The 17,896-nt window shown below is 38.5% G+C and overlaps 1 protein-coding gene across 1 annotated transcript; it reads left to right on the top strand.

Annotated features, from left to right (window-relative positions):
- Window positions 1-10,508: 10,508 nt before the first annotated feature.
- On the top strand, window positions 10,509-15,253 carry LOC122986724. The gene is made up of 5 exons (XM_044358044.1): window positions 10,509-10,712; window positions 11,774-12,068; window positions 12,802-12,956; window positions 14,449-14,731; window positions 14,921-15,253. The coding sequence occupies exons 1-5, from the start codon at window positions 10,649-10,651 to the stop codon at window positions 15,069-15,071; spliced, it is 948 nt and encodes a 315-aa protein (XP_044213979.1). The 5' UTR covers window positions 10,509-10,648; the 3' UTR covers window positions 15,072-15,253.
- The last annotated feature ends 2,643 nt before the right edge of the window (window positions 15,254-17,896 follow it).

Genomic DNA, 17,896 nt, shown 5'->3' with positions numbered 1-17,896 from the left:
TTAATGTGGCTTGGATGTGTCAAGTAGATTCCATTCCAGTGTAATGGGATGGATGGTCGCCCACCAAGAGCCGGGTTCTGCTTGAGGTTTCTACCCGTTAAAGGGGAGTTTTTCATTACAGCTGTTGCCAAGTGCTTGCTAATGGGGGAATTGTTGGGTCTCTGTAAATTAAAGAGTACAGTCTTGACCTGCTCTATGTGAAAAGTGCCTTGAGATGACTTTTGTTGTGATTCGGCGCTATATAAATCAAAATTGTTTGTATTTGTGTTAAAGACTGTTTCCCTGTTAATATTAGTTTCCTCTTGCCTCAACCTGAATCCAAACTTACCTCTAACCCCAACTAGACGTCCTCTGAGATGTTTAAAGATCCCCATCAGACATGTATAAAAACATAAAAATACTCTGCTTGGAACAATAATGTATGTTTCATATTAAATTTCCACCAAAAAAAGTATAATTACCACATTAAAATCATTAAAATGGCATCTCCTCCTTCTCCCTCATTAAACATTCCATAATCTTTAAATATGCAAATTTTGTTCATTTCAAAAGTTTAACTTTTGGACACAAGATGTCTCCCTCTTCACTGTAAAGTCCATTCTCAGTGTATGTGCACTGGTGGCTTCAAGTTGCCACGTCACACCTGTGTAAGTTACATACTGGGGCACAATTGACTCCAAACTCAGCCCAGTTGGCAGAATAAAATTTTGACATTGTACGTTTCTGCAAACCACGGATACGTTGAATCTCTATGTTTCAATACGTATCATTTCATCGTTTCTACAATACGTAGCATAGAGAAAGAGACGTAGTTCAGATGACATCTACATGTGCTGACTATCTTATTAAGAGGAGGAAAGGTTGGGTGGTTGGTTAGAGAGTTAGATGGAAGAAAGTTGGAAAAGCATCAAAGCAGCAGAGAGCACTGTTGGAAACCACCTCGAGACCACAGCCCGCTTCCCATTTCAATTGACAAAAAGGGCTGTTTGTAGCGAGACGTTGGGACATTTGCAGCCATTTTTCTTGCAACAAAAATTGGGTATTTTAACCCAAACCATGATCTTTGCCTAACCCTAACCAAGTGGTTTTTGTGCCTAAACGTAACCAGACCTTAACCACAGCGTTGTCACATCATAAAACATCATTATTCAACTGGTAATGGCCATTTAATGGGAAAAGTCAACATTGAAACGTAGACATTCGATGCATCCATGGTTTGCAGAAACGTACAATGTAAACATTTTATTCTGGCGATTGGGTAGTTGTTAAGCTCTCAGTCAATAGTATATTTTTTCTCTGCAAGTAGTCTCATGTTAAAGCTGATAACAGACAGTAGATGAAACAAGTGTTAATTTACGCTTAAGGACTGTTGGTGATAAATTGCGCTGTATAAAAGGTTAAAGATCCCCCATACATGTTTTAAAACATATAAAATGACTGGTTTGAATGATAATTTCTGTCTGATGTGGCTCTTCTCCTCCTCCCTTTTTGAAAAACCCATAATCTATGAATATGCAAATATTCTCATTTCAAAGGTTGAACTTCTGGACACAAGATGTCTCCTGCAAATAGCTCCAAACTAGTTTGGGTAGCATTTGTGTAGCATGGGCTACTCTATGTTTTAATTTGTCTCTTGCCTGTTATCCCTGTATATTATCTGGTGTCTTTGTTTTATTTAATTTGATTTGATTGTATTTGATTTTATTTCTTTGGCTGCAAAGAACTTTGTGATTGGTGTCTGTGAAAGGTGCTATATAAATAAACTTTGTTTTGCTTGCTAGTTGTTATGTCACAAAACATGCTTGTTGGTACACGTCTTTAACTTTTCAGTGAGTGCAGAGAAACTTTCCCTCTTCATCAGATGAATGTGGAAACACATAGTGTGATGACACACAGCGAAGAGCAAAAATCCAACTGATGAAACAAGAAAAACACATTTTTGAGTGGAGGGGGACTTTCAAGAGGAATTTCACTACTGTAAATATGATGAATTCTTAAAATTAGGTAACCTATGTAGTAGTAATGTGCAATTATTTTCGAAATTGGTGCCCTATGACTAAATAAAACTGAGAAAAAGGCTGTAGATTCCGAAACCTAACCAAAAGCCTAAACCAAATCCATGTGATTCAAATGTTGCTGCAGTTGTAGGCAGCATTTCTGCATGTTTCCAAGCCTCAGGCGATTTATTACTTAATTACTTTATTTATATACTTTATTCCCTGACACAATGGGGCCAATAAGAAAAGCACAGAATTTCACTAGCCTTCTCCTTTTAAAGGACTCTTCTAAACCAACAAACAATGCTGGATTGAACCTTCCAGAATAGCACATATGTTACTGCTGTTTGCAGTCTGCATAAGTCGAGGGCTTTAGATAAACTCTGAATGGATCTAATACACCTCACACTTTCTCCATAGACTGCTGTTATCACAACAGCTGTCTCTGTAGTATTTATTTTTCCCATCCTGCCTTCAGCCACACTCTCACTTCCCCAGTCCCCTGCACTTCCATGGAACTCTCCATTCCCTGCCATTCATCATCTGACCACCAGAGGCCCCCGGACTTTCCCATCTTTCCCAGTCACCTCTCCAATCACCCTGTACCTGCAACAGTCATCACCTGATTGTCATCTGCCAGCACACATGCTCTTTTTTTTCCTGATCATTTCATTATTACTCCATTGTGTAAATATACCTGCCCTCTTATTATTGTCCTCTGCCAGATTGCCAATGTTGCTGTGTTCCTTTGCATTCAGGCACCAAACCTGATCCTAGATCCTGGATCCTGTATGGTGAGACTAGGCAAGTTTATTTTCATATCACATTTTATATATAAGAGGAATTCAAGGTGCTTTACATAATGCATTAAAATATTAAAAAAAGGAAAACAGCATAAATACAGGATATGTAAAGATGGAAGAGCAAGATGGTTAATGAGGAGTACTTAAAGAGGAATTTCACTGCTGTAAATATGATGATTTATAAAACTAGGTCATCTACAGTATGTAGTAGAAATATGCAATTATTTTCAAAATTGGTGTCCTATGACTAGATAAAACTGAGAAAAAGGCTGTAGATTCCCTTATCGCTCTAAAGGGGGAAATCCTACAACAACCAGGATACATGGCACGCGGTCCCATCCAAGGCCACTGATGGTGTGTTTATAGAACGTAGGTGGTGAATACGTTTCCTAGCAGAGCAGCCAATTATCAAAGAGCAGCTGGTTGGCAGAGACAAAGTTAACATTGAGCAGCATTATATCTCTTTACAAAGGCTTATTTTCATTTACAAAAGGCCTCATTGAGTCCAGTTATATCATCCTGGTATGCAAGGATCATAAAACAAAGGGTTAGCTGGAGTTACTTATGTTGCTCATTTTAAACGTACAGAGAGCTGCGCACAAGCCAGAAAGCTGCCAGAGGACATCAGTGGACAGTCAAAAAACCTTTGATCTGCATTCTTCTGGTTTGGAAAACAATTATGGACGGAGGGGTGAAAAATAACAACAAAATGCTGTTTCTGGCTCAATTCAGATGCAAGAGAGACATCATTTATTTCTTCTTTGTGTGTTTACAGTTTACAGATGTATTTTTGTGGTGGATGTGCTGGCACTGTAGCACTGTGCTTTAACTGATTTCAACTCAAACCCAAAATACACATAATTGAATTTGTCCACCAGCTAAACACCATTTTTCCTCTTTAATGATAAAATATTACAGTCAGCATAGAGCAAGGTGGTCTAATTCTCTAAATGGAACCAAATACCTAATTATGAGAAGGAAACTTCTCCATGGGCTGCTATTGTCACAACAACTGCGTCAGTGGTTTTTATTTTTCCCATCCTGCCTCTGTCCCTGCCTTCAGCCACACTCTCACACACTCTCCGCGTCCCTGCATTTCCATGCAACTCTACAGCCGTCTTATCTAAATTAGTCTTATCTAAATATGAGCCTATTGTTAATCAGCAGTAAACAGCACATGCCCCAATAAGACGTGCACATAAATAGCCCTGTGTGGGTCACATCGAATCATATTCATCAGCACAGCGCAGGGAGCGGCTTTTCATCTTCCTCTGAATTCATTTTGCATGTCAAGGTATGTGGTTGTAGCTGAATAGCCATGCTCTCAAATACACAATTTAGAGGTTTATTTCATTTTTGTGTGTATTGTTGGTTACATATAATTACTTAATATCCTCAATAAACATGGTTCAGTTCTGCTGTTGCTGCTTTTCCTGGGGACGTGTTCAGTTTACACCTATCGTATAGTATACGTATAAGTATAATCTGGCTATGTCTGCGATATCTGTGTTATAAAACATTAACAAGTGTAATTGCAAAAAACATTCTTGTGCCCTAAAATGGATGATTAGTTGTATAAAGAATAAAAAGATAGCAGAGTGATAATAATGATTAATGCAGCTTGGATGTGTTATGGGTCGGTGTATCATCCGTTCATCAATCTCACCAATAAAAAACAAAAAAATGAATCACTTGGCTACTTCGTTTTATATAACACCCATTAGCGCATTAGCAAACAGCCCATTTACACATCCTGTCAACAAAAAAACAACATTAGCATTCATTTGGAGTCATGTATCCTGCAGGATGAATGTGAATCCAACATTCAATCTCCTTTTAGCTCTAGTTTGGTGTCCATGACTCCTGAGAAAAATATCTGTTCTATAGCTACTAGATACTAAATGAAGAGCTGAATTTGTCATACTACCTCCAATTCATGATATTATGTATGCTGCAAAACATGAAACTTTTATTCTTTATTTCACATAATTCTTGTTTTTCTGTTTTTAATGTATGGGTTTGGCACCTGGACATTGGCTCTGGCAATTCCCACCATTTAATCTATTGTCCAATATGTTTGAACTCCTGTTCAACCTTCTACCTAATAACAAATGTACACCTATCCTAAGGTAACTATATATGTGTGTTTGCTTTATGCCTTTGTCATCTTTGATTCTGATGTAGACCCAGTAATGTTGAAACATTAGTCTGCTTGCATTATTAAAGGCTGCATATCAATCAGTGTGGTCCTGTCTTTTCTCTCTGAAGTGTGCTGTGGGTTTATCAGAGCCTTTTGAGTAGTGAGACTAAACCATACAAATGTGTAAAACCAAAACAAGAAGCAAAACAGGCTAAAAGGCTCTGTTAGTGATAATTATGTGTTCATCATTACAAGTGACACTTTTCACATTGCACATAATGTCATTCAGTGTACTGTAAATATCAACATTGGAGCTGGCTGTACAGGCTGTAGAGTTGTAGGCAGAAGGTGAAGTGTTGATTGTTTTGACAAGATAAGATGCACTTTATTTGTCCCCATGGACAAATTTTTTCAGGATACAGCACTGCAGTTTCATGCCTGATTGTCATCTGCCAGCACACCTGCCCCTCATTCCTGTAGTCACTCAGTTGTTTATATATACCTGCTCACTTTCCATCGTCCTTGGCCAGATCATCAATGTTGTTTCAAGCCTGTTCCTTCAGCCACAAGAGGGGTGTACTATGAAGCAAGATCAACATACTAGGGATGTGCCCAAATACAAATACATTATTGGGCAAAGCAGGAATAGTGAGTTTTTTATGAATATTTGTTTCATACAAATATTTTAAAAATTATTTGTTTTTGGGAAGGAAAAAAAACATGTCAAACACCAGTGCGCAGGTCGGTTACATCGCTATCTCAGTCTCTCTCCTCTGCTCCGCTGTTACGTCTATCAGCAGGTCTCAACAAGGGGAGTCACATCCACCTGCTACATGACGCACATCACTCCCGGAGTCGGGGGTGTTCTCCAGAGACAGAGCTGAGCTATTGACACATGCGAAGTGCTCCCAAAGGACTCTCCATAACCTGCTGTTCTGCTTCTCCTTTCCATCAATAGGTTGTAAAAAATAGGCAATAAATGAAAAGTGCAAAGCAAGAATCGCCTTCGAAGTTCCTCCCTAAACGTTACATGCTGTGCTGTCTCTGTATTATGGGTGTATAAAAAGGTAAAGGTCTGTCTGCAATGAGGTGATGAGTAAAGTTTTAGCTCAATAGTCAGTGCAGTCGTCTATGATCTGGGAGACTCTAGTTTGAGATGGTGTGGGGACCTCCTTCGCAAGGTAGTTTATTCATGAACACTTATTGTAACACTTTGATTTTCTAAAATTAAAAGTGTAACAAAAACAGGATTTTTACACTTTTATTCGAATACAAATACAAATACAAATAATCTTGCTGCCTCAAAAAATACAGATACAAATACAAATACTGGACTTTCTGCACATCCCTACAACATACCCAGGCTTTCTTTGTGTGAGCTAGCTCAACAAACCCTAAACTCATTATCAAAGATAATTGGTATCATGACGGTGGTTCTCAGCTCTCTCTGTAAACCCTGGATTTCTGCTTCAGGCTCTGTGCATAGGAGCCTCAGATCATCAGGCAGGGCACTTCTGGTTGTTTCTAATTGTGTCAAAGACTGTTTCCCTGTTAATATTAGTTTCCTCTTGCCTTAACCTGAACCCAAACTTATCTCTAACCCCAACTAGATGTCCTCTGAGATGTTTAAAGATCCCCATCAGACATTTATAAAGACATATAAAAATACTCTGCTTGGAACAATAATGTGTGTTTGATATTAAATTTCCACCAAAAAAAGTATAATTACCACATTAAAATCCTTAAAATGGCATCAATTGGCTCCAAACTAGTAGTGATGCCACAAATCCTGCTCATAGCAGCCCCCCCCCCCCAAATTCAAATTGCCACATCACACTTGTGCAAGTGTAAACTGTATTTTAAGTGAGGACAGAGAAACTTTCCCCTTTTAGCAGATGAATGTGAAAACAGTCTTCTAGTGTCAAACTCTGCACATACATTATTCTGCACAGTGAAGCTCAAACATCCAAATGAAGTAACAATAAAAAAACAACATATTTTTGAATGGAGGGGGACATTAAGTTCATCCCAACCTTACTGTAATCCAACCAGTTATCTCTGCTTTGCCCAACCAAAACCTAACCCCAATTGCAGAAGGGGGTGCTACAGGAAACATATTTTAACAAGAGGAAAACACTATTCAAAGGTGGAACAGAATTTGACATGTGGTTAGTATTTAATCTCTCGGTCAATAGTATACTTTTTCTTTGCAAGTAGTCTCATGTTAAAGCAGATAACAGACAGTGGATTAAACAAGTGTTAATTTGCAAGTGTTTAATTTATTAATGTCTATGTTTCAATGTTGGCCATTATCAGTTAAATAATTATGTTTTATGATGTGACAACGCTGTGGTTAAGGTCTGGTTAGGTTTAGGCACAAAAACCACATGTTAGGGTTAGGCAAAGATCATGATTTGGGTTAAAATGAAAAAAAAAACAAACAGCTGCAAATGTCCCAACGTCTCACTGAAATGTTGATATACTACATATTACACGTGTTGAAACATAGAGATTCAACGTATTTTGCAGAAACGTACAATATCTACGTTTTATTCGGGCGACTAGGCTGCTCTATTCCCTGCCATTCATCACCTGACCACCAGATGCCCCTGGACATTCCCATCTTTCCCAGTCACCTCTTCAATCACCCTGTACTTGCAACAGTCATCACCTGATTATCTGCCAGCACAGATGCTCTTCATTTTCCCGATCACTCCATTATCACTCCATTGTGTAAATATACCTGCCCACTTATCATTGTTCTCTGCCAGATTGCCAATGTTGCTGTGTGCCTTTGCACTCAGACACCAAACCTGATCCTGGATCTTGTATATCAAGGCTAGGCAAGTTTATTCAAGGTGCTTTATATAATGCATTAAAATATTAATGCAATGACTAAATAAAACTGAGAAAAAGGCTGTAGATTCCCCTATTGCTCTAGAGGGGGAAATCCTACAACAACCAGAATGCATTGCATGTGGTTCTGTCCAAGGCCACTGATGGTGTGTTTATGGAAAGCAGGTGGCGAATATGTTTCCTAGTAGAGCAGCTGGTTGGCAGAGACAAAGTTAACATTGAGCAGCATTATATCTCTTTACAAAGGCTTATTTTCATTTACAAAAGGTTTTACCTCCAGTTATATCATCCTGGTATGCAAGGATCATAAAACAAATGGTGAGCTGGAGTTACTTATGTGGCTCATTGCAAACTTACAGAGAGCTGCACACAAGCCAGAAAGCTGCCAGAGCACATCGATGGACATGATGTGCACATCTATTTCAGCTTGGTTTGGGAAATAATCATGGATGAAAGGGTGAAAAACAAAGACAAAATGATGTTTCTGGCTCAATTTACAGTTTGCAGCTGTATTTTTGTGGTGGATGTGCTGGTAATTTAGCAAATTGATTTAATTGATTTCAACTGAAACCCAAAATACACATAATTGAATTTGTCCATCAGCTAGACGCTATTTTTCCTCTTTCATAGAATATAACAGTCAGCACAGAGCAAGGTGGTCTAATTCTATAAATGGGACCAAAATACCTAATTATGAGAGAGAAACTTCTCCATGGGCTGCTATTGTCACAACAGCTGCGTCAGTGGTTTTTATTTTTCCCATCCTGCCTCTGTCCCTGTCTTCAGCCACACTCTCACACACTCTCCAGGCCTCTGCATTTCCATGCAACTCTCCATTTACACCTTTCCAAGTCACCTGGTTCCCAAACCCACCTGCCCAACTGAGTCTCATGCTTATCCTGCTGTATACAGTCTACAGGAGTCAAGGGCTTTGGTCAAGCTTAAAGTCATTCAAGATTCAAGATTCAAGATTTAGTTTGTCATTTTCTGCTGTATTTGCATACACAAAAAAACCAAATGCTGCTCCTCCCAGCTCACAACAGTGCAACAACAGAAAGGATAAAGATATACTGTATATCTAAAAATTCCCTTTAAAAAAATGATAAAAACATATAAATCCCAAGAGAAAAAACCCCAAAACAAAACAAAAAAAAGAACAAGCAGTTAGCAGCACAGTGCATCAAAGTGCATTTAGAGAGAAAAGTACATATCTCAGTTGGATGTAGACAGCTCTTGCATGTGAATGAGCGACCAGCAATGATGGAGGAGTTATATAATCCATTTTGCTGTCCAGAGAACATTAGGCAGCATGATTGTTGGAACTGCTGTATGTTTGTTTGGGTTAACAGTTAGCCTAGCTTGCATCCCTCCGTGCTTGCCCTGCTTCCACATCCTGTCACATCGCTTTCAATGTTTCCTCTCTGGTGCAGCTCCAGGCAAGACCGTGGTCTCCTTTGGGTCCACTGGGCTTAGCAGACCAAGCACACTCCCAGCCAGTATTTCTCATAGCCTTTGTTATGAATGTCCAAAAGAAACTGACAATCATTGACATATGTCCCTTGCACTCCACATGATGACACAGACTTAGACGTGGACATGGACAAAGACACTGCAAAATCGGAACTAGGAGAGGCCGCCGCAAACGATGGTTGCGCAGCCATCACACCAGTTCATAGAGAGGGAGAGAATACCACTGACAAGGACCCCTTAATTTGTTTTCTTGTCTTTACAAAATAACTCTTAGTTTAGCTTCTGCAGTGCAGTTTCTCCTTTTGAATGTTGGTAACGGTGGCAGGTAGCAGTTAGCAGTTGACAGCTAGCTAGTTGTTTGTTGTTGATTTAAAAAATATATCCAAAGATGATAGTTCCTCTTCTGTTTTTGCTGATTAATGCTGTTACCTTTTCTTTAGAGTCTTTTCTGAACATTATTTGCCCCACTTTTTAGGTCCAAGTTTGAGATGTATTCAAGAACCCAACTCTGGTGCAGCCACTGTCTCTCATAGAACACAAAGTTAACACACCTCACACTTTCTCCTGTAACTGCAAAATTTGATGCAGTATTTGATCTTTAATATTGACATACAAAACTCCATTTACACCTTTCCCAGTCACCTGGTTCCCAAACCCACCTTGCCACCTGTGTCTCCTGCTTATCCTGCACGAGTCAAGGGCTTTGGCCAAGCTTTAATTTACTGAACGCACCTCACACTTTCTCCATGGTCTGCTATATTGTGTCATATGTTGTCCGGTGCCCTGTTTTTATGGCTGCATGTTTTTATGAACGCACTACAATTTGATGCAGTATTCAATGTTTAATATTGACATACAGAACTTCAAACAAGATCAATGGAACTACAGCTGTCATCTTCTATTTTACAACATCATCTACAGTTGCCCATCCCTGCTCCACTTGATAGCCGGAATTATTCTTATCTAGATACAAGACTGTTGTATATCAGCAATAAACAGCACATGCCACCATAAGACGTGCACATAAATATCCCTGTGTGGTTCACATCAAATCATATTCATCAGCACAGCGCAGAGAGCGGCTTTTGATCTTCCTCATGTCAAGGTATGTGGTTGTAGCTGAATAGCCATGCTCTCAAATACACAGTTTCGAGGGTTATTTCATGTGTATGTGTACTGTCGGTTAATATAATTACTTAATATCCATCAGTCATTCATTTTAGAGAAGTAATTTCATTTTTATTTACTTTGGATATCCAAATCCTGGAACAAAGCATTAGATTGTTGGTCAGGGATAAACTTCATACATTAATAATGATGACAAAATAAATTTCTTCAGTGTAATTCTATTATTGACTCTGTAATCCGTCTCAACCAGAACAATGGAGCACGGTTCAGTTCTGCTGTTGCTGCTCTTCCTGGGGATGTGTTCGGCTTCCACCTACAGTAAGTATGATCTGGCTATGTCTGTGATATCTCCGTTATAAGACATTAACAAGTATAATTGCCAAATAATCCTGGTGCCCTAAAATGGATAATTAGTCATATGTAAACAATAAAAAGATAGTAGTGGAGTAGTAATAAAGATTCATGTGGCTTGGATGTGTTAAGTGGAATTGTTTCAAAAAACACTGTGCACAAGTTTCTTTTCTTTGTTTTTTTATGGAGAAGTGGTTATGTTTATGTCACTTAGAGATGATTAGTTTTATATTTAATACAAATCAAACAGAATATGTTTTATTTAGTTATTTGTGTAATGCAGTGAAAGGTGACCCTTGTTGGTCATAGGAGTAGACTCTACTATTTTTTATGCATTTAATGTCTAATTTGCAGAAATGATGGCCTTGCACCTCTGCAGAGTTGTCTTAAATTTTCATAAATATTTCTTAAAAACTGAGTGACTTTTTTCTAAATCAACGCATATTCTATGGAAAGAAAGTAACTATTAGTGTCATTTTCGGCCACAGCAGGAAGCTGTTTTCACAGAAAAAACTCAAAAAACCCACTGTACACTACCTGCTCAGCACCAAATGGCAAAAAGACTGGTGAACATAGTAGAGCATTTAGAAGCTAAAGAGCTAGATATAACATAGCAAAAAGAATGAATATTGGCCTTACACCAGGTGGACAGAAACAAGATAATGTATCTCTGTAACTGCTGGATGTGGAAAAAAACAGCTCTTCACAAACAAGTTCTCCATATCAACTTAAAGATGATGATAAGTCATTGTTGTGTTCACAATTTGTCACCACTGCCCACACAATTTCATTTTTCATTGCAACGATTGCAAGGTAAACAGCAGAATTACAGCATCAGTCTGGCCCAAAGTGGTGGACCAAATGTCCCTATGACCACGCTGCTGACGTGGCTGAAAACAAAGCATCCAAATCACACTAATGCAGATCACAGGATGGGCACACATAGGTTTTCAGGTGTGATATAAATCCCTCCACAGGGATAATCAACATTAAGCTTTGGAAAAAACAAGTGTGTATTTCTTTCACAGAAAACGTGGCCTTGCGTGGCAAAGCAACTCAGTCACACCGTGCTGATGGAAATGAGGGTATTTTGGGTGCTGCTTACAACGCCATTGATGGAAACCGTGAATCTAGATTCTCAGCCGGTTCATGCAGCATCACTGCAAAACAGAACAACCCCTGGTGGAGGTTGGACCTGCTGGAGTCCTACATGATCACCTCTGTCATCATCACCAACAGAGGAGACTGCTGTGAAGACAGGATCAATGGGGCAGAGATTCGTATCGGAAAGAATTTACATTACAATGGTGCCACAGACACAGTGTAAGTGAACATACAGTAATTACTCATTAGATGCAGGACTTCTCCCTGGAAATCATTAAACAGATGTTTTAAACCACCCAGATCCTTATGTAGCCCTCCTACCCTTTATATATGTAGATGGGGCCCTGAGTTCTTCATCCCAATTAACTTTGATATGGTAACTCTGATTAACTTAATGTTATTTATATTAGTTCACTTTAGAAACCTTATACCTCCAGGATATAACTAAATATTGTGAGACCACAATATACCAAATAATTGAGTATATTGGCCTTTTAACACAGTATAGAAGGACTGCAGTCTAATGTATGTATATGTCCTTCATCCTCTGAAATAATAAACACACCTAGATAGCATTTTAAAAATAAAAGAAGTAATTTCTTACTTTAATTGTAATGCAAATAAAATTCTATATTTTCACTTCAAAGGACATCACACTGTTTTCTTGTTAGTAGTCCTTATTTCAAGGCGAGAAAATCAGTCAGAATACTAAATCTCCCACCGTACCTGTGAAACCCTTTTCTGCCATCAGCTGTTTGTTGTTAAGCTGGACAACATGATGCTTAGTAATGCAGGCAGCAGAAATCCTAAGACAAGTTAACTATATTTAACTTATAACAAAAAACATTAATAATAAAAGTGAATTAATGATTTTTTTCTAATACATTAAATAACTGTTAAACTACCTCAGCTATAAAATGAATTCATGCACTGTTTCCTCTCTCTCTTTTAGGGTCGCTGTGATATCTAGTATCGCAGCAGGCAGGTCTCATATAATAACTCTTGAAAAACACGTGGAGGGACGTTATGTGACTGTGTTTTTACCTGGTTCAGGAAAGATACTCACACTCTGTGAAGTGGAAGTCTACGGGTACCGTGCCCCAACTGGTGAGAATTGAATATGTGGCTAAAGCCACACAAATTTAATTTGCTAGGTGATGCTGGCGCCTCATTTCCTATAGAGCTGCAGTCACAGCAGAATTTGAACAGCATTCATTTGAATGAAGAAAATGAGCAAAATGTATTTCCTTCCTGCTGAAAATAAATCTCTGCTTTGTAAAGTGGTATCTTTTTGAAGTGAGGCCCCATTTACACCTGGTATTAGCATGTGTTCTGAATCTGGATACATTATGTGGATAATGACATCCAATCAATGGGTCTTTGCATTTACACCTAGTTTTAAAATGTGTTCTCCTTTTTTTAGCTGTTCCTGCCTTGTGATATGTAAATTAATATGTACATTTTCTAGGTGGAGCTGATGGACTCGTCAGCAAACATATCGCGTCCCAGGTCAAACAAACTGCAAAAGAGATATCATTTGCTTTTTTGTAAGGGAGGACTTCTAGTTACATCTTCTTGTAGCTTTTACAAGCCCGCTTTGGCTGGCAGTAAGAGTTAGGTGGCCTTTAAACTTAATGAGATGATTTTTTTTTCATGAATGTGGTCACACTGTACAGATATGGATTGCATTTACACCTGGTTGAGATCCAAGAACAATGTGAGCCCGACCACCTCCAAATGTTATCTGGCCAATCCGATCGCATTCCAATCACAGTGCATTGTGAGTGCTTTTACACCTGCATTAACATGCATTTTTCTTTATTCAGATAACATATCCAGATACAGATCGCATGTTAATGCCAGGTGTAAACGGGGTATAAATGTGTCTTAACTCAAACATGCAATTAATACATGGCGTCCATTCATGACAGTAGTTTCCTTTGCCTGGGATGCAGATGATTGTTGACAAGTCCGCCAGATGTGCCTAGCTAATTTGCATATTGAAATGTGATCATAATGCTGGCACAACTAAGAAAACAAGAACACATTTTAATACCAAGTGTAAATGCAAAAACCCATGAATTGAATGTCTTTATTCAGATAATGCATCCAGATTCAGAACACGTTAATACCAGGTGTAAATGGGACCATAGTGAGACTCAGAAGTATCTGGTTAACTGGTTTATTTAGAGTTAACATCTTTAAAATTATTCATAGGAGACAAGAACTGATATATCCTATGAAGAAACAATTTCTCAAGAGTTACTGGGATACTGGATAGTTGCTGAAAAAGATTTGAAAATGTGTTGAATAATAATAAGAAAAATACTTTGTATTCTGATGCACAACATAAAATCTGGCACATTTTCTACTGCCAACTGCTGGTGCATCCTTCAATTTTTGCGACAAGCATCTGCACAACTATACATAAATGCTCCATATTTCAGTGCAGTTTCTCACCACTGGAAAGTACAACAATGTGCAAATAATTGTGACTTTCAGGTTCAAGACATCCACAAATTGGGACCACTTTGTTCTAGAGATAGCAAGGAAAACTATGTATCAGTGCTGATGTTTGCAAATGTGTCCTTTTGTACAGGAGAGAACCTGGCACTTCAAGGAAAAGCCTCACAGTCATCATTGTATTCATATCTTGGCGATGCATATAATGCTATAGATGGGAATCGTGACAGCACTTATGCAGATGGCTCCTGCTCTTGTACATCATACATAGCCAGTCCCTGGTGGCGAGTGGACCTGCAGAAAACACATAAAGTGTTTTCTGTTAAGATAACCAACGAAAATATATACCCACATCGACTTGATGGAGCTGAGATCCATGTTGGAGATTCTACTGTGAACAATGGCAACAGCAATACCAGGTAGTTTACAGTCCATTAATTAAAATACTACTATGACTAAAAGTTGGTTATGAATGGATATTTGTCATTAAGTTTTTAACAGTAACTTATATTTACTTATATTAAGCTTTAAAACCAAAATGAATAGGTCTATCCATTTATTAAAGTGATCATTCAATAAGTTAACAAAGTAATTTCTTTTTCTCCTAGGTGTGCTGTGATCACACACATCCCTGCAGGTTTTACCCACACATTCGACTGTAACGGGATGGACGGCCGCTATGTTAGCATAGTCATTCCTGGAAGAAGCGATTACCTGCACCTGTGTGAGGTGGAGGTGTATGGCTCTAGACTGGATTAGATCTGACGAGGTTCAAAATGTACAACAATGACAATTTACATAGCTGGTATTTACCTGATGCTCTTTTATAGATTCTGGTTGCAATCATAGCTTAAGCTTCACTTATGACATTAACATCATTAGAGACAACATATAGTTAGATCACATTAAAGCTGCATTAATAAATGTTTGACCACTAGGAGGCAGAATAATTCCAAAGCAAGCTGACAACATCATCTAGCTGAATAAAATTGTTGTGGCTAATATGTTAGCAAACAGTTGCCCATTTACACATCCTGTCAACACAAAACCAACATTAGCATTCATTTGGAGTCATGTATCTGCCTGCAGGATGAATGTGAATCCAATATTCAATCTCCTTTTTAGCTCTAGTTTGGTGTCCATGACTCCTGAAAAAACACATTTGTTCTATAGCTACTAGATACTAGATGAAGAGCTGAATTTGTCATACTTCCTCCAATTCATGATATTATGTCTGCTGCAAAACATGAACCTTTTGCTATTGATGTCATTTCTTGTTTTTCTGTTTTTAATGTATGGGTTTGGAACCTGGACATTGTCTCTGGCAATTCCCACCTTTTAATCTATTATCCAATATATTTGAACTGTTCAACCTTCTACCCAATAACAACTGTACACCTATCCTACGGGACTACATATGTGTGTTTGCCTTATGCCTTTGTCCTCTTTGATTCTGATGTAGACACTGTACTGTTGAGACATTAGTCTGCTTGCATTATTAAAGGCTGCATATCAATCAGTGTGGTCCTGTCTTTTCTCTCTTAAGTGTGCTGTGGGTTTATCAGAGCCTTTTGAGTAGTGAGACTAAACCATACAAATGTGTAAAACCAAAACAAGAAGCAAAACAGGCTAAAAGGCTCTGTTAGCGATAATTATGTGTTTGTCACTATGAGTGACACTTTTCACATAAGCTCAAACATCCAAGTGAAGTAACAATAGACAAAACACATTTTTGAATGGAGGGGGACTTTAACTTGACCCCAAACTTACCCTAAACCAACCAGTTATCTCTGCTACGCCTAACCAAAATCCAACCCCAACCTTACCCCAACCGCAGAGGGGGGTGCTACAGGAAACATATTTTAACAGGAGGAAATCACTATTCAAAGGTGGAACAGAATTTGAAACATGATTTTGGTTTGTAGTTAAGCTCTCAGTCAACAGTCAACATACCTTTTATCTGCAAGTAGTCTCATGTTAAAGCTGATAGCATACAGTGGATCAAACAAGTGTTAATTTATGCTTAAGGACTGTTGGTGATAAATGTAGTGTATAAAAGGTTAAAGATCCCCCATACATCTTTTAAGATGTATTAAAAGACTGGTTTGAATGATAATGTGTCTGATGTGGCTTTTCCACAAAGAAGTTCAATTACCTAATTAGAAATTAGACATCTCTTTCTCCATTTTTGAAAAATCCATAATCTATGAATGTTCAAATACTTTCATTTCAAAAGTTGAACTGCAGGACACAAGAGCAAATAGCTCCAAACTAGTTGAAACACAAATCATATTTGTTGTTACACATGTTAAAGTTTTCGTTGAGCACAGAGAAACTTTCCCCTTTCAGCAGATGAATGTGAAAACAAACAGTGAAGCGCAAACATCCAACTAATGGAACAAGAAAAACACATTTTTGATTTTGGAGGGGGACTTTAAAGAGGAATTTCACTGCTGTACATTTGATAATTTCTTAAATCTAAGTCCCCTATGTAGTAGAAATGTGCAATTATTTTTGAAATTGGTGCCATATGAAAAGTCCAGTCAAGTTGCAACTACTACTCAAATTCATGTCAAATGTCAGGTGTGCAGAATTACATTATTTTGTGTAGCCTAAACCAAAGTCATGTTATTCAAATGTTGATGCAGTTGTAGGCAGCATTTTTGCATGTGTCCAAGCCTCAGGCAATTTATTTTTATTCCAAGATTATGCTGAATTACAGCTGAAAGTCCTACTTGCTCTTTAAGCAGTACTTTATTCTCTGACACACTGGGGCCAATAAGAAAAGTACAGAATTTGACCAGCCTTCTCCTTTAAAAGGACTCCTCTAAACCAGCAAACAATGCTGGATTGAACCTTCCAGAAGAGCACATATGTTACTGCTGTTTGCAGTCTGCATGAGTCGAGGGCTTTAGATAAACTTTCAGTGGATCTAATACACCTCACACTTTCTCCATAGACTGCTGTTGTCACAACAGCTGTCTCTGTAGTATTTATTTTTTCCCATCCTGCTTCTGTCCCTGCTTTCAGCCACACTTCCCCAGTCCCCTGTATTTCCATGGAACTCACCATTCCCTGTCATTCATCACCTGCCCACCAGATGACACCGGACTTTCCCATCTTTCCCAGTCACCTCTCCAATCACCCTGTACCTGAAACAGTCATCACCTGATTGTCATCTGCCAGCACACATGCTCTTCATTTTCCTGATCATTTCATTATCACTCCATTGTGTAAATATATCTACCCACTTATTATTGTCCTCTGCCTTTGCATTCCGCCACCAAACCTGAGCCTAGATCCTGTATATCAAGGCTAGGCAAGTTTATTCAAGGTGCTTTACATAATGCATTAAAATATTAATGCTATGACTAAATAAAACTGAGAAAAAGGCTGTAGATTCCCCTATCGCTCTAGAGGGGGAAATCCTACAACAAGGAGAATGCATTGCAAGTGGTTCTGTCCAAGGCCACTGATGGTCTTTTTACGGAAAGCAGGTGGCGAATATGTTTCCTAGTAGAGCAGCTGGTTGGCAGAGACAAAGTTAACATTGAACAGCATGATATCTTTTTACAAAGACTTAT

The sequence above is a fragment of the Thunnus albacares genome, chromosome 8 (genome assembly GCF_914725855.1).
Source record: "Thunnus albacares chromosome 8, fThuAlb1.1, whole genome shotgun sequence".
In the NCBI taxonomy this organism is placed as follows: Eukaryota; Metazoa; Chordata; class Actinopteri; order Scombriformes; family Scombridae; genus Thunnus; species Thunnus albacares.
Note: the sequence above shows the minus strand (reverse complement) of the source record. Positions and strands in the feature narration are given on the sequence as shown.